Source organism: Hemiscyllium ocellatum, chromosome 12, assembly GCF_020745735.1.
Source record: "Hemiscyllium ocellatum isolate sHemOce1 chromosome 12, sHemOce1.pat.X.cur, whole genome shotgun sequence".
Taxonomy (NCBI): domain Eukaryota; kingdom Metazoa; phylum Chordata; class Chondrichthyes; order Orectolobiformes; family Hemiscylliidae; genus Hemiscyllium; species Hemiscyllium ocellatum.
This window is the reverse complement of record NC_083412.1, coordinates 92,220,441-92,238,906: the sequence shown is the minus strand read 5'-3', so window position 1 is coordinate 92,238,906 and position 18,466 is coordinate 92,220,441. Positions and strand designations below refer to the sequence as shown.

The following is an 18,466-nucleotide window of genomic DNA, read 5'->3' as shown; positions in this document are numbered from 1 at the left end:
CTTCTTATCGAAAGGAAGAAGGCAGCTTACATGAGGTGAAGGAAGCTAAGGTCAAGCTCAGCTCTAGAGGATTACAGGAAGGTGAGGAAGGAGCTCAAAAACAGTCTGAGGAGAGCCGGAGGGGCACGAAAAAGGCTTGGCAGGAAGGATTAGGGAGAATCCAAAGACATTTTACACATATGTGAGGAATAAGAGGATGGTCAAAGAAGGTGTAGGGCCAATCAGGGATAGCATTGGGAACTTGTGTATAGAGTCTGAGGAGGTAGGGGAAGCCCTAAATGAGGTTTTTGCTTCTGTCTTTACTAAAGAAAAGGACCTTGTAGTGAATGAAACCATCAAGGAGCAGATAAGCATGCTGGAACGGATAGAGATTGAGGAAGCTGATGTGCTGAAAATTTTGACAAACATTAAGATTGACAAGTCACCAGGGCCAGACCAGATTTGGGAAATGAGAAATTTGATTGCTTCGCCGCTTGCGAAGATCTTTGCATCCTCGCTCTCCACCGGAGTTGTACTGGAGGACTGAAAGGAGGCAAATGTAATTCCTCTCTTCAAGAAAGGAAATAGAGAAATCCCTGGCAATTGCAGACCAGTCACTCTCACGTCTGTCATCTGCAAGGTGTTAGAAAGGATTCTGAGGGATAGGATTTATGACCATCTGGAAGGGCATGGCTTGATTAAATTCAGTCAGCACAGCTTTGTGAGGGGCAGATCATGCCTCATAAATCTTATTGAGTTCTTTGAGGATGTGACTAGACAAGTTGATGAGGGTCGAGCGGTGGATGTTGTGTATATGGACTTCAGTAAGGCATTTGATAAAGTTCCCCATGGTAGGCTCATTCAGAAGGTTAGAAGAAATGGGATACAGGGAAATTTAGCTGTCTGGATACAGAATTGACTGGTTGACAGAAGACAGCGAGTGGTAGTGGAAGGAAAATATTCTACCTGGAAGTCAGTGGTGAGTGGTGTTCCACAGGGCTCTGTTCTTGGACCTCTACTCTGTAATTTTTATTAATAACTTGGATGATGAGATTGAAGGATGGGTTAGCAAATTTGCAGATGACACAAAGGTTGGAGGTATCATTGACAGTATAGAGGGCTGTTGTAGGCTGCAGCGGGACATTGACAGGATGCAGAGATTAGCTGAGAGGTGGCAGATGGAGTTCAATCTGGATAAATGTGAGGTGATGCATTTTGGAAGGTCGAACTTGAAAGCTGAGTATAGGATTAAAGACAGGATTCTTGGCAGTGTGGAGGAACAATGGGATCTTGGTGTACAGGTACATAGATCCCTTAAAATTGCCACTCAGGTGGACAGGGTTGTTAAGAAAGCATATGGTGTTTTGGCTTTCATTAACAGGGGGATTGAGTTTAGGAGCTGTGAGATCTTGTTGCAGCTCTATAAAACTTTGGTTAGACTGCACTTGGAATACTGTGTCCAGTTCTGGTCACCCTATTATAGGAAAGATGTGGATGCTTTGGAGAGGGTTCAGAGGAGGTTTACCAGGATGCTGCCTGGAATGGAGGGCTTGTCTTATGAAGAGAGGTTGACTGAGCACAGACGTTTTTCATTGGAAAAAGGAAGGAAGAGAGGGGACCTAATTGAGGTATACAAGATAATGAGAGGTATAGATTGAGTTGATAGCCAGAAACTTTTGCCCAGGGCAGAAATGGTTAACACAAGGGGTCATAATTTTAAGCTGTTTGGCGGAAAGTATAAAGGGGATGTCAGAGGCGGGTTCTTTACACAGAGAGTTGTGAGGGCATGGAATGCGTTGCCAGCAGCAATTGTGGAAGCAAGGTCACTGGGGACATTTAAGAGACTATGGACATGCATATGGTCACAGACATTTGAGAGTTTGTACATTAGGTTTACTTCACATGAGGATCAATGGTCGACACAACATTGTGGGCTGAAGGGCCTGTTCTGTGCTGTAGATTACTTACAGTGTGGAAACAGGCCCTTCGGCCCAACAAGTCCACACCAACCCACCAAAGCACAACCCACCCATACCCCTACATTTACCTCTTACCTAACACTAAGGGCAATTTAGCATGGCCAATTCACCTGACCCACATATCTTTGGACTGTGGGAGGAAACCGGAGCACCCAGAGGAAACCCACGCAGACACGGGGAGAACATGCAAACTCCACAGAGTCAACGCCTGAGGTGGGAATTGAACCCGAGTCTCTGGCGCTGTGAGGCAGCAGTGCTAACCACTGTGCCACCCATTCTATGTTCTATGTTCTTTAAGCAAAACACATTTTAATTTTACACTACAGTTAAAATGTAAACAAAATAAAAATTAAAAAAGAGACTTGGCTTAACTGTACCTCTATCAAAATGCTTAACAAAATAATATGTATATTAACTACTACTAATTAACTGTTTCAATATAGTAACATCCTTGAAACACACCCTTGGCAAAGGCAAATTCAGTAAATCAGATTGCCTCACATGCAATTCTAGCAGCAGGAAGAGAATCCCAGCATTTAGCTGTCACAGCAAGAGGAATAAGAGCTTCCACATCCAGCTTCAAAATCCCAGCAACTGTTACTAAAAGCTAAAACTAAACATCCTGGCTCAATGGGAGCTTGACCCCACCTATTCAGGCTGCTTCTATTATTCCAACTTTAAAAAGAACCCAAAGAAAGCTGTTTAATTATTGGCTTTGAGAAAACTGTTCCACTACTCTATCTTAACCTTTCTTCATGAAAAAGAACAGGACAAAATACATCTCTGAATGCAATGGTATTGGCACAATTGGCATCCAAGATTTACAGGGAACATCTTTCCACAAGTCTATTTTCCTTCTTAATTATTATATTGTTATCGAGCTGATTATATATATCTTTGCATCTATCACTACACCAGTGCTACAATACACATTCTATCAAAACTGTTTCTTGTCAACTCTCTCCCAATTATTCTTTGTCACAAAGCATGTCAAAGTACTGACAGCACAGATACAGGCCATGCAGCCAAAGATGTATGTGTCAGTATTTGCGCTCTACATGAATCTTCTGCCATTCTTCCTTAACTAACTCTAACTGCATATTCCTGATTCTTTCTCTCATCATGTAATTAGGTTGAGTTGATGTTTTGAGCATAAGCTCTTCATCAGGCTGTGCTTCTGCAGCACCACACTTTTTGACTCTAATCTTCAGCATCTGCAGTCCTCACTTTCTCCTGTGTAATTAGGTAGCATCACTTCAAATGTATCCATTGCAAGTCAATTACTCTTTGTGCTAGTCACATTCCATATTCTAAGTAATCTCCTGTTAAATTAGTTTGTCCTGAATTCCTTATTGGACTAATTCATGATAACTAATAGTTCTCCTCCTTCGGTTTCATCCACAAGTGGAAACTTCTTTTCAACACTTTCCACATCAACCTTTGCAAAGTCTTGAAGACCTCAATTAGGCCACCATTTGGTCTCTTCATTTCGAAAGGAAAGAATTCTTCCCTGATCATTCTGCATTGATTCACAAAAACTCTCGGATCTGGTCTCACTCAAGTTAGAATTTTCATACCAAAGTAAACGCAAAATCCTGCAAAAATCTGAAAGGAAACAGAAAGTGCTGGATAAATTCAACAGATCTGCCAGTATGTGTGGAGAGAGAAACAGTTAACAATTTGAGCCAAATATGACGCGATATCAGAATGTTTTGCAATTTCTTCCATCATCATTGGAATATGCAGACTGGGATTAGTGACAGCTACTCTAGAAATGGTTTCAAAAAAAAATTCAATACAGGTTTTTCAAAACATAATTACATCCCTCTTGTTACAGAAACTACATAACCTTCAACTCACCCTGAATAAAGCTAAAGGAGAAGAACTAATTTCTTATTAAAAAGAAGGTACAAAAGAGAAAATTACTTTTTGATCCATGGCCACAATGGCAAGAGTCAGTCTTTGACAGGAGTTACAATGCTGAGACTCTCTCTCTAAATAATAAACACGGCCGCCTCTCTAAAATTAGTTCATGCTTGCTTCACCATGGATTTATTAACAATAGTGCTCCATTGAACAGTTCTCCTTTCTATTATGGAATCAGAGAATGGCTTGTAGGTCACTGTTAGCCCTCTTGGCTTGGTTCTGTTCTGCCTCCACACTGTAGAAACACATTAAGCAGATTGATGGACCAAGATGTAATTATGGCATCCTATAAATCTTAACCCACAGGGTTTGGAAAAACCATTGAGTCCACTTGCATTAAGGAACTTGCTAAGGACATTGCACTAGTTTAACCACTGAGAGACACAAGTCTTCCGGCAACTTTTGTTTTTTTATTGAAAAGAAGCCCAGTGCTTGTCTCAGTCCAAGTCCAAGTCCGAGGTATCACCTTGAATATCAATTAACTTCAGAGCCTAATTTGTTAAGGTACACTCAGATTTTGCTTTTAAAGAAAGGAAGAGACTTCTTCCCTCGGGGAAAGTAAGCAAGATTGAAACCCATGCAAGAGACAAATAGAAAAAGGCCTTGTCTTTGCTTCTCTTCTCTCACAACCTCAGGACATCCTAAGTGATGTATTTCGAATTGCAATCAGTGTTCAGTGTACAAAATGCGACAACTAATTTGCAAACAGCAAATAGCCATGTAATGATCACCAGACAATCTGTAACGATGTGAGCTCAGGGATAAACATTTGCTCAAACTGTGGGAAACAGACCTGTCTCTCTCTCTCTCTCTCTCTCTCTCTCTCTCTCTCTGTCCTTCCGATGCCATGTTGTCTGACATCCAGCAGAGAGGACAGACAAGTTAGCAAATAAACACATCATCAGAAAGGCAACACTCTGACAGTGTTGCACTCCAATTGATACTGCATTAATGGGTCTATTAGCCTAAGTATTGCTATCAAATCTCTCTACTCATGGTCTCATTTCACAGGGTCTCCTGACTCAAAGGTAAATGTGGTACCCACTCCAGTAATTTCACACAAAAGAGGGATCTGTGTCGTACTAAAACATCTCAAGTCACACTTTCTATCCAATTCAGAGTCACAGTTGAGGGCAAGAAAATGTCACACACGAATTATGTAATGATGAATTCAGATTTGAATTTAGCCACAAGCCACGTCTTTGTCACTAAATGGTCACAGATTTTTGGCTGATTGACTTCCTTCTATGCAATGGGACTAAGTGAGGACTGCAGATGCTGGCGATCAGAGACAAGAGTGTGGTGCTGGAAAAGCACAGCAGGTCAGGCAGCATCCGAGGAGCAGGAGAATCGACGTTTCGAGGATAAGCCCTTCATCAGGAAAAGATGCTGTGCTATGCTATGACCATGTTGTGATTCGAAGATAAAATGTTACTAATGGAAGAAGTGACTCTTTCAAATTTAATGTGGAGGTAAAATAATTTTTTGAAAAACACAAAGGACTGCAGATGCTGGAAATTTGGAACAAAAAGCAGAAACTGCTGGATGAACTTAGCAGGTCCAGCAGTATCCGTGGAGAGAGAAACAGAGTTAACATATCAGGTCCAGTGGCCCAGTTCTGAAGAAGTGTCACTGGACTTGATACATTAGCTGTGCTTTCGCTCAACAAATATGCCAAATTTGTTGAGTTTCTCCAACAATTTCTGCATTTCTTTTGTAATGTGGAGATGGAGAGGATATCAAAAGTGAATCTGTCTCCACTGACCCTGGAAACAATGGCATTTTATTGATTGACAGATGTTTTGAACCTGTGATGTGGGGCAGATGTGGGACAGTCGAAAATTGTGATGTTGGAAAAGGGTAAGAGGTCAGGCAGCATCCGAGGAGCAGGAGAATTGACGTTTCAGGGCATAAGCCCTTTATCAGGAGGAGAGGCCAGGTTTAGGCAATCTTTTCCACTTGGGTGTATCCCTGAGAATCACTGGAAGGGAGGGACACTCCTGACGTTCTTGATGATCAGGGAGTCCAGAACCTAGGGGTTGTAATCTAAGGAATCAGGTAGGCCATTTAAAACTGAGATGAAGAAAAGTTATTTCACCCAGAGTGTGGTGAGCCTGTGGAATTCTCTGCAAAAAGAAAGTGGTGAGGCCAAGGCATTGAATTGTTTTGAGAAGGGGCTCGATATATTTCTTCAGGGTCCCAGTCTCAGCAAATCATCATAGCACATCGCTCAGTCACTTAGAATACAGTTCGACACTCCCCTCTTGCATTTTGCAGAGTACTAGCACATATTTTTCATTTCAGTTCTGCTACCAGGCCATTTTGTGGGCAGTGGCAAATCCCAAGCTCATTGACTGGAACAGCCGACCCCTCCCAGCTCTTTATGCACTCTCTGAACCCTCAAACACATTGTGTCTAGTTGGATACTCAGATGATCCTGTCTTGCCTTTCTATACTGTTCCATATCATAGTACTTATGTGTTGCCTGGCTATTTAGCACAGAATTTAGGCAGTTTGATATGAGTCAGTCAAGGAGATGGTGGTGTTGCTGTATGGCACAAGCCCGAATTAATCTCACACCTACAGCATAACAGCTTATGCAACAAACGTACTGTAGATGCATCAACTGAATGGCCATAACTCAAAGTCTAAGTGGGTTAGTCCTTCATCACATCAAGGATGACTGTCATCAGTCAGAGAGCACTGGCTCCGTTAATGAACAGTTAGGCAACGTCCAGTGTCATTCCTGATGATGAGCTTATGCCCGAAACATTGATTTTCCTGCTCCTCGGATGCTGCCTGACCTGCTGTGTTTTTCCAGTAACACACTCTCGACTCTGATCTCCAGCATCTGCAGTCCTCACTTTCTCCCAATGTCCAATCTCACCCCAGGGGCTTGCACATGGTCAGTCAGCCACGTGTGGTGTGGTCTGGTTTAGAAATTCCTTATCACTGCAGTCCAGGGAGTGGGTCACTGTCGCTCTCCGAAGTCCCGTTCAACCAGTCCGGGGTTTCCCAGTAAGTCTGTCAGGCGGCTGCACTGAAATGAGTCAGCAGCCCAGTCACTCAGCAGTCAGCACTGTCTGGCCATGTTGGTTGAGAGGGGTGGGAACTTGCTCAATAAAAGTCAAGGATGACTTATTTTGGAACACTGCTGTGCTAGCCAATCTGAGGACTTATCTGTCAGGGTTTGAGGCAACTTGTCGGGTTGCTGGGGAATCAGTAACTGACAGAGTGCAACTGTACATACAAGGGTGAGAGGTGATCGTGAGTTGGAGAATATTGGTTACCGTAAGAGGTGATATCAATGGTGAAAACTGCCCTGGCTTTAATGACGGTTGGCATGGCGAAGATGCAAGCCAAAGATGGGAGGCAAAGCATTTAATGAAAGACTTGAGAGGTGGTGAATGGAGGAAATGAGGGGATGATCAGTACTGATGGGATGGACAGGAAGGGTAACGATGAAAAGAACTTGGAGGTTCTTGGTGCAGGGGATGTTGACTATTAGGCTAAGCCTGAGACTCACTCTGCCAAGTATAAACTAGTATAACCTTCCACCTTCTTTCAAGTCATAAATGCACAATGGAAATGGAAAATGGCAGCAATCACACTTGGTACGAGCAGAGTAAGTGGTTTATTTTTTCAGTCAGAGTACATGATATTTGAGGCCCTTTAAGGGGCGTTTGTATTTATCTGGAGGTTGTAAAGTACAGGTTGAATACATCTGTAATCATGGAATCCTGCATGGGAAATGTAGGCAGCATCCAACAATGTAGGTCCCAGATCCCAATCACAAGCAACCTTGACCATGTCATTGGTCATGACAGACAAGTCATCTCCTTGAAGCAGAAATAATTAGAGGCAATATTAAACATGGCACTCGCAGGCCACAATTCACAATGACAATCCAAGAACTCATAGACTGCAAAAAGGAATGGGCCTGATTCCCTCTCACTTTGAACTGTAATTATTTGTCAACATGATCCTTTATGCAACACTGCCTTTCATGGGGGATATGTGTGGTGCAGGTGGATATCAGTAATTCCATCACATTTGCCACCTCCTGGTGGAATTAAGTTTTGAATTGAAAGCTAGTCTCAGTAATGGTGATCACGAATGAATTATTCATTGTTATAGAAAACCATCAGTTTCTGTCATGCCCAAAAGGGAAGGGAATTTGCCATCCTTACCCAGTCTGACCTATGTAAGATCCCAGATTCACAATATCATGGTTGACTTTCAACTGCCCTCTGAAAGCCACTCAGTTCAAGGATAACTGAGGATGGGCAACAAATGCTGACTTTGTTATTTATATCCGCAATCCCATGAAAGAATAAAGGAAAAGAAGCTTCTCAAAATTTGGTCAAGTTTTAGCTTTGTTCTCAGCATTTTATCTTTTTTCACACAAATCATTTACACCAAGTTCACATCTCAATCACTCCATTATCCCATTAGCACTCCGTTTTCTCTTTCTGCTTATGGTGGGATTAAAATTGCCAGAGCATTCATCTGTGACTTTGAATTACAAATATAATTAAATAACCATATCCTACTGCTTCCTGTTAAAGTTCAAAAAGCAAATGACACCAGGTAATAGTCCAACAGGTTTATTTGAAATTGCAAAACTTTTAGTGTTCAGCTCCAAAAGCTTGTACTTTCCAAATAAACCTTTTGGACTATGCCCTGGTGTCTTTTGATTTTTGACCTTGTCCACCCCATCTCCTCCTAAAGGAAGAGAGGAAGTACAGAAATCCATAACTGCATGACTTTCCTTACAACTGCAATGTGTGAATGATGAAAAACAAGGAAAATTGCAACTCATGGCAATTGTTAAGCAAATCTGGCAGGGTTGCATCTTTCAAAATTTTTATCCGTGGCTGGCACACATTTTCTTTCATCAGCTCCCATTGTCAAAATCAATGTTTGTTGAACAGAGCAGAAGTGATTCTGTGAAACACTTCCACTTACCAGCTTGAACAAGGGTGAACTCCTGAGACCTGGTTCCTATCTGGTTACTGGCTGTGCAGTTGTAGCTGCCAAAGTCACTGTCCACAGCTGGAGTAATCTGCAAACAGAGAAACAGAAATCATGGCATTGGTATTCTTTCTGATAACCTACTGGATTGTTAGAACTGGTCCATTGATTATAATGCCTCTCTCACCATGGCATATATGCTCAGTGATGATCAGAATTTAAAATCACAACATGAAATCATTGTGCCTCCAATCTCCCGCACATTGAATTTTCGATTTGTTTTTTTAATTTGCTGCTAGTTTTCTCCCCTGAACACAATGGCTTGGATCAGACTGGAAAACAAATAGCAAGTTGATAACCTGCACTTCTACTATTGTACAAATCGCTCATAGGCATGGTATGAATTGTAGTTGTGCAGTCCTTGTTGATGAATTTATGTCACCCTTACTATTGCTTCATACCAACAATATTTTCCTTTGAGTCTCCCAGTTGTTCTGAACAATATTTTGGATTTGCATCTTAGTTATCCATTCAAAATGACACACATGGTCCAGTCATTAAGGACTCCTTTATCAACATGGTCAAAAATTACATGACACAACTTTGGTCCATCCCAATCCAATATCAGCACCTCCAAATCATATTAATCAACATAATAATTGTAAAATATATGCCTGTGACAAAATATGAACAATTCCAACTATTGAATCTCATTCTCTCACAGAATCAATGGTTGTTGGAGATTTTAAAAGGGAATAATGTTTTACTTTGTTTAATATCACATCTCCTTTAGGTTTTGTTTCTTTCTCCTTCTCTTCATCTCATATTTCTTCCCTCTCTTCATATTTCCTTTCCTGGGCCTGATTTTCTAATGTATCTTTCTTCTCTTTTGTTTCTTTTTCACAATCCATGTACTTCAAAGGTGAAAGGGAGTCACAGAAACACAGAGATGTACAGCACAGAAACAGACCCTTCGGACCAACTTGTCCTTGCCAACTGGATATCCTATATTAATCTAGTCCCAGTATTTGGCCCATATCCATCTAAACCCATTTACACAAGCAGATGCCTTTTAAATGTTGTAGTTGTAGCAGCCTCCACCAACTCTTCTGGCAGCTCATTCCGTACACACATCACCCTTTGTCTAAAAAAGTTCTCATTCAGTCCTTTTTTCAATCTTTCCCCTCTCACCTTAAACCGATGCCCCCTTGTTGTGGATTCCCCTACTCTCGGGAAAAAAAAACATGACTCTTTCACCATAGCACTGCTGCCTCACAGCACCAGAGTTCCAGGTTCGATTCCAGCCTCGGGCGACTGTGTGGAGTTTGGACATTCTCCCCGTGTCTGCATGGGTTTCCTCCGGGTGCTCTGCTTTCCTCCATCAGTCCAAGGGTGTGTCGGTCAGATGAATTGGCCATGCTAAATTGCCCATAGTGTTAGGTGCATTAGTCAGAGGGGAATGGGTCTGTGGGTTACTCTTCAGAGGGTCAGTGTGGACTGGTTGGGCTGAAGGGCCTGTTTCCACACTGCAGGGAATCTAATCTAATCTATACCCCTCATGACTTTATCAATCTTTATAAGGTCACCCCTCAGCCTCCAAAGTGGTGTGGAAAATAGCTCCTGCCAGAACTGAGGAACAACAGACCCAAAATATTAACTCCGAATTTTCTGCACAGCTTTTCCAGCAACTTCCGATTGTCAGCATACACAGTACTTTAAGTTTTTTTCTTAAATGCCCTGTTTGCCTCACCATAGCATTTTTCTAGAAAACTGCAGCAACTGAACTGAAAGGTTCAGGAAATGCCCAGCTATAGCACATATTGAAAAATGACCCACTCAAACAAGATCTAACCCATTGACTTTCACTTCCAGTATGAGTCCATGGACACAACTAGTATTAAGCCAACATGTTATTGATTGTAGATAGTCTTGGCTACTAAACATTAAGATGCTAATCAATGTGATGGAACAGTACAATCAAGCATGATCACACTGTGGTAAATCAATGCAAAATACGGCAGATTTCAAAAACTGAAATAAAAACAGGGAGAAACTCAGCAGGTCCAGCAGTACCTGTTGAGAGAGAAACAGAATTAACGTTTCAGGTCTGATATAACTCTTCTTCAGAATTGAAAAGGACTGGAAAATCATGGTTTTAATGCTTTAGTTAGTGGGCCAGGCAGAGTAGTTGGAGTAGATGGTAACGGTACCCAAGATAAAGACAAAGAGAGCGCTCATGGTAATAAAATAGAAAAAGAGATTTGAGTGATAGATATGAGAAGGAGCAAATGGTTCGGCTTCGCTGAGAATTAAGTCAATACAATACATTCGGTGGTGATTGCAGTCAATATTGTGTCACTGAAGAATCTCTGAAGCTGTTGAACTCAATGTTGAGTGCTAGAGGCTATAAAGTATCTGAGCAGAAAATGTCATTCATTCACTACATTCAGCTTCACTGAGAGACTGCAGCAGGCCCAGGATTGAAATGTTAGTGTGAGAGAAAAGTGGTTTGTTGAAATGGCAAGAAACTGGAAAGTTGGGGGTTTTCTTACAGACAGAGCAGAGGTGTTCTACAAAGCAATCACCCAGTCTACATTTGGCCTTGTCAATGTGAACAGTGAATGCAGTGACCTAGATTGAAAGAAATACAAGCAAACCAATGCTTCACATGGAAGGGGTATTTGGAGCCCTGGATGACAGGACAGAAAAAATTGCAATTATTAGATCTTCTGCAATTGTGTGGGAAGATGTTGTGGCACTCCAAAGGAGTCTGAGGAAAGTGATGGAAGAGTGAACATGCAGGTCGCAGAGGGAATGGTCCCTGTGGAATGCTGACAGTGGAGGGGGAAGGAAATGTGTTGAGTTTTAGAGCTCGAAATTGCAGAAATCACCAAGGATGATCCTTTGAATGCAGTGAATAGAATGATGGAAAAGGACAACAGAAGCCCTATCGTTGCCCTGGGAGAGAGGTCAAGGGATCAGAAATCCAGGAGATGGGTTTGACACAGTCTAAGTCCCGGCTAAACACAATAGAAGGGTGTCATTGGTTGAGTATAAAAACAGAGGGACCTCAATGGACATTGGCAGTGCTGGAACAGATGAAACAGACACCAAAGGACTGTGGGAGAATGGAATGCAGTCCTTGTGGGAAGCCAGGTGTAAGAATGCATAGTCAAGGAGGTGGAGTCAGTGGGTTTGTCATGGATATTGGTTAATAGCCTATCCCCAGAAATGGAAACAGGGAAGTCAAGGAAAGGGAATTGAAGAGCCAGAGAAGGTGAGAGAAGAGAAATTGATGACTTTTAATAATTCTAGAGTTATGATCTCAAGCTTGTGTATAAAGCAGTTAGTAATGGGTAGGAAAAAAACCCAGCCTTTTGGCATTGTGATTATGTAAATACAACTATTAAAAACTCTGTATGACTCAGGTTACCCATCCTAACTGAATATATTCCTGATGTTTCTATTGTACAACCTCACTCTTCCAACCTTATCTTGCTGCCTCATTTCTAATATTTTTATAATGAGTGAACAAACATGCTGAAAGAAAATTGAAAAAGGCTTTTTATTGCAGCAATACGTAGGGGTTTAATCCTTAACAAGCCTGGCCATCTGGGAGAGTTGGCCACTCTGAAAGTAATCACTGAACAGCTTTTTTCTGTGCCCTTGCAATTTTAGTGGTTTTTTTTACATAACCAAAAAAAACATAGCTTCATAATATAAATTGATTTTTTTTGCATAAAATTGGTTCCTCAATTATTTCTTAATCTGAATCTAGCACAGTGAGAATTGAACTTTTTCACTTCCTATTTCTTCACTCATGTAAATGTAATTGCGACATGTTAAAATCTGCATTCAATCTACAAAGCAACTTCCTGGAAGGTGCCTGATGAAGACAATCATGAGATGCTTCATCCCTTAATGATTCTGCACCAGAATGTTGCTGCTGACACTGGGTGCAAATTGCTTTTCCACAGCACTGAATTCATCAATTTTAAAACCAGAGAAAAAATAACTTACTGAATAAAACAATTTAATGTATGTTTAACTCCCAGTTTTGCAGTACTTATATGATTGTGAGTTGATCCAGAGAATAGCGTCTTTTCCTCTTGGAGGTCTTTTGCTTTGAAGATACTGTGGATAATAAGTGGTCTTAAGGATCCCAAACAATGTTCCAAACTCTACAAATTGATGATTTTTTTTTAACAACACAAGCTTGCATGGCTGAAGCTTTAAAAATGGCTCTGTCATTTTGCAGCACAGTTTGATGGCTTTTTTTTTAAAGAACTTTTTGCTATTCAAAATCTTGGTTTGCTTTCTCTCTCAGCATAATGCTTCAGCTCTTAGCTTGCACCCTGCTGGTTAAGTAGCCCATATCTCAGGCTCGTTTTACAGTTGGTTCAATTAAAAAAGCATAGCACTTTGACTGTTCTGTTTTTACTTTGTTAATACTTCCATGGTGACAGCACCTCAGAACGTGTTTCTCTTGTCTCCCTCTGAATTTGCCTCCTTTGCCTTATCCTCCTTGTTGAAATCAACACACACCACATCACACACTTTCTGCTTAAACATATTCTTTGCTCATCACTTAAAACCATAGTAGCCCCCTCTTAAGCAATCTTCATTTTTTGCCACACCTTTAAAGTCCAACCATGTCACTTTACAGTGGTTTCATGTTCTATCTGGTGGGTTGTTGCTAAACTGTGTGATTCAACAGCAGCTAATTACTCAATTACAGTATATCTACAACATGAAAGTAACGCAGTAATGCAAAAATAATTTCTAAGAGAGATGTTAGAACTGCAATGATATAACTGGTGCGAAACCATAAACAGGCTGGAGCCCTGTTCTCTGCTAGAAAGGGGACCTCATTGTGGTGTCGATGTCATGATATAAGCTTACAAGGTACATGCTAAGAATTAGAGGCCACAAATGTAAGATTGTCATGAGTATCTAACCAGGAATTCAGGGGAATGGTGAGACTGGGAATCATTCCCCATGGTGAGCCATCAATTGTCTCTATTAGTGGCAATCCACCTTCCCAGACTGATGGTTATCCAGTCCTTTGTCTGTCCAACTGCTCTTCTCTCTCTTTGTGCTCTATTCCCACCTTTCATTTAATCTTTACCCCCTCCCTCAAACCTATCTTCTGCATAAAAAAGCACCATTTCTCCTCGCTAAAATCAGTTCCGAGAAAGGGTCACTGAACCCAAAACGTTAACTCTGATTTTTCTCCACAGGTACTGTCAGTCTGGCTGAGCTTTTCTGGCAATTTCTATTTTGTTTCTACATGGTGAAATGGAGATATGATCCATACCTGCATGTAAAAGAAACTGAGGTAAGTAGCAGAGGGAAGTGCTGATAAAGCGAAATAAAGTTCATGTGCAGCAAAAATGCTGACCGTGTCCAGTTGAGCGAAAAGGAATGTTTTTGTTCTGTAATATCTCTGCAATTCAATATAATGGAATATTTCTGTCAGGGAGGCATCACTTTTTCAAAATACATGGATGGGCCACTTGCTTAAATAATGCACAAAAAACTTAATTGCGTTAGCACCATCTTCACTTATATTTCAGGCTGTATTCAACAACCTGAGTGTGCTATTTTCACTCAATACTGAAAGAAACAACGAGAAGGGCTTAGGATCATCACTCATCAGGGAGCAGTAATGCTATTTTCATGAAACATAGTCCTTGTAAGAAAACCCATTCATTCCAGCAGGTAGCAGTCTAGTAAACCTCTTTTTTTTATTTATCCATGGGATGAGGGTGATACTGACTAGACAGCATTATTACCCATCTCTAATTGCCCACAGGGTAGTTAAGAGTCAATCACATTGCTGTGGGTCTGGAGTCACACATCAGGCAGACCAGGTAAGGATGGCAATTTCCTTCCCTTAAAGATAGCAGGGAACCAGATGGGTTTTTCTCCCCCAATAATCAGCAATGGATTCAGGATCACCCTTAGACTCTTAATTTCTGACTTTTATTGAATTCACATTCCACCATCTGCCATGGCAGGATTTGAACCTGGGTCTCTGAATTAACAGTCCCACAACAACACAACTAGGCCATTACCTTCCCCCTTATGACTAGCATCGATGCATTGGCATCCTTCCTTAAATAAGAAGACCAAAACTGCATACATGGTTCAGGAAGTGGACTCACTAATGCCTTATAAAACTGAAACATAACAATCTGTCTTTTATCTTTAATTCCTCTTGATACACAAACCTTCTTGATTACATGCTGTAACTTGTTTTTGCAAATTCATTCATGGGATGATGACAATGCTGGCTAGATCAGCATTTATTGTCCACCCTCAATTTGCCCAGAGAACATTTAAAAGTCAGCCACATTGTTGTGGGTCTGGAGTCACATGTAGTCCCAAACCAGATAGGAATGGCAGGCTTCCTTCCCCGAAGAGCATCAGTGAACCAGATAGACTTTCCTGACAATCACCCAATGGTTTTATGGTCATCATTAGATTCTTAATTCCAGATTTATTTTACCGAATTCAAATTCCACCATCTGCTACAGTAGGATTTGAACCCAGGCCCCCAGAACATTATCTGGCTTTCTGGATTAACAGTCAACAGTGGGGTGTTGGAAAAGCACAGCAGGTCAGACAACATCTGAGGATTAACAGACCAGCAATAATGTCACTAGGACATCGACTCCCCTAAAGCTGCATGCTCATGTTTTGAGACTAATGCACAGAAACACTGAAATCCCTCTGCACCTCAGATTTCAGTTGTTATTCTCCATTCTTTTTCATTTTTCCTGCCAAAGTGAACAACATAACATTTTGTCGCAGCACATCTGTCAGCATTTTTGCCCGCGCGCTCGACCTATCTACATCTGTCCGCAATGTCCTTATGTCTTTTTCTCAACATAATTTCTTATTTATCTGCAAAATTTAGTTACAATGTCTTTGCTGATCCCCCTAATCTATTTCATTGATGTACATTGTAAAACGTTGAGGCCCCAGCCCAGATACCTGTGGGACTCCATTTGTCACATCCTGTCAATAAAGAAAAGACCAAAGTGTACCCATTCTCTCATGTATGTTCCTCCTAAATTCATCAACGCTGTTGATTTCAACTACTCCACATGGTAATGTTTGCCACAGTCTAACCACTCTAAGTAAAGACTTTTCTCCTCACTTCCCTGTTGGATATATCACTGCGATATCTTCTATTTGTGGGAATACTGTGCACAGATGCTGAAGATGCAGTGTAAATCTGGAGTGAAGATTCAACATACTGCTGACTAAAGTGGGGTGAGAGTCCATCCAGGAAGGGACATCACTCTGACCAGCTAACTCACAACCCCCATCACAACCTCACCATCCTATGAAATGGACAACCCTCTGTAGTTGGAATCTTGTCCTAAACTCCGAGTCAGAGCTGATACCTCAGCAGCCAAAAAGAAGGAAGCTAAAAGCAGGAATAGAACAAAGTAGCAAAGGAAATGGGCAAGGTCTTTGATTTTCTTCTGAGTTTTATTTTTTTAGATGGTCAATTGTAATTGCGAGTGCAAGGTGGTGAGAGACTTACTGCTTTGGTAGATTAAAAATAAGAAAAATAGCATATATAATGTGACACTCTCTTATTGCTGAGTGTTCTTACAATGAGATTAGTTTTTTTTTAAGTAAGCAGCCAGAGGCCATAAGCTGATTAGTGTAATGCTCTTTCCAACTCCTCCATTAACTTGTCAAGAAAATCATCTTAAAGAGTGGAGTGCTTTGTGGAGTTGTTAAGCCAATCAAAACTATAGTTGGAATTTAGCGATTGAAGGAGACTTCCGATATTTGATGCTCAAGACCACCAAATGCATGAGGTCAATTTAGCAGAAAATCAATCAAGTTCTGTGAGATTTGTTGGTCTGCCAACTGTCCAAACTATGTGGGAGAACTCTGAAATAAAACCTGAAAGTGCTGGAGAAAACCAGCAGGTCTGGCAGCATCTGTGGTGAGAGAAACAGAGTTCACGTTTTCAAGTCCAAAAGAATCCCTACGGATTGGAAGCTGGTCATTTGGCTCATCCACACCAACCCTGTGAGCAGCATCCCTGTAACCTAAACACAAGCGCATCCCTGTAACCCTGCATTTCCCATGCTTAATCCACCTGACCTACTGTGGGCAATTTAGCATGGTCAATCCACCTAACGTATAGCAGTGCTAACCACTGGGCCACCATAGTTGAACATATGAATTAGAATTAGAATTCCCACAGTGTGGAAACAGGCCCTTCGGCCCAACAAGTCCGCACTGACCCTCTGAAGAGTAACCTGTCCAGACCTATTACTCTATATTTACCCCTGATTAATGCACCTAATCTCTGAACACTATGGATAATTTAGCATAGCCGATCCACATCGTTGGACTGTGTGAGGAAACCGGAGCACCCGGAGGAAACCCATGCAGACACAGGGAGGATGTGCAAACTCCACACAGACAACTTCCCAAGGGTGGCATCGAAGCTGCCTGGTGCTGTGAGGCAGCAATGCTAACCACTGAGCCACCGTGCCACTCTGTGCCATTCAAAAAGTTGATTCTGTTCTCTCTCTCTCTACAGATACTGACACACTTGCAGAATTCCCCTTGCACCCTCTGCTTTCATTTCAGATTCCCAGAATCTGTCGTATTTTGATTTTTTTTATGCAAGAGGATTCCCATACCAAAAGAACATCATGCTCTGGAATATGATCCCTGTGTACCATACTTCAGACGCAGAGTTAACTATCATCTACCATCAGCTAGCCATTTCGAGCTCACTAATCTGATATTCGATCGGGGCAAGGCAAGAATATGATCAGGAAATATCAGAAACAGAAACACTTGAACATCAGTAATAGGCACCCAGGGAAACACGGAGTTCAACTTTTCCTGGGTTTATCCCAGAAATGGTGAATCCAGCTTGAATTGTGGATCCGAGTTGAGAAGGCAGAGTCAGGAAAGTTCCACACTCCACAAAACTGACCAGGGATAAATTTGCCCATGTGGTCTAATTGTTCTGGGGAAGTTGCAAGGCAGCAAAAAAGATTTGGTCCATTCAATGCTGAAATCAGTGAAGAGGTGAATGGTTGTGTTCCCAATTTACTTTTACACCAGGAATTGTCTTTTGATGTGATGGACAACATGGAGAGAAAGAGAGAGAGAGAGAGAGAGAGAGAGAGAGAGAACAATCCTTCATTCCATGTTCTTTCTCTCTATTCTGCTGCTAGATGTTAAAATACAGCTCACGGTTTTTTCCAGAATCTGGCTCCATTGTCTTTCCAGCTGACGAACTGATGGGTGAGCCTTATGAGTGTGATCTAAAACAGGACATAGAAACTACTTTGTGTCATCTCAGTTGTGTGGTTTCAATAACTTTTAAAAAAACTATAATCTCAATGACTTTGGTTGATGTAATCTTTGGTCAGGTGACCATACGAAAAAGGTAGAGATTAGGTCACTTAATCTTTTGAATCTGCTCTACAATTCAATATAATCATAGCTGATCTGATTTTAACCTCAACTCTCCTCAACCCCACCTCCTGTCCCATATTCACCATCCCTCCTAACCTTCCACTCTCCAATGCTGAATGTTCTGTGAAGGAGAAAGA

At 41.4% G+C, this 18,466-nt stretch overlaps 1 protein-coding gene across 1 annotated transcript in view; it reads right to left on the bottom strand.

The window, feature by feature from the left end:
* Positions 1–18,466, bottom strand: part of LOC132820630 (neural cell adhesion molecule 2-like) — a 581,438-nt gene that overhangs the window by 300,702 nt on the left and 262,270 nt on the right. The window contains exon 11 of the mRNA XM_060832832.1: positions 8,853–8,949. Within this exon, the coding sequence (XP_060688815.1) occupies positions 8,853–8,949 (97 nt within the window). The remainder of the gene's footprint in view (positions 1–8,852; positions 8,950–18,466) is intronic.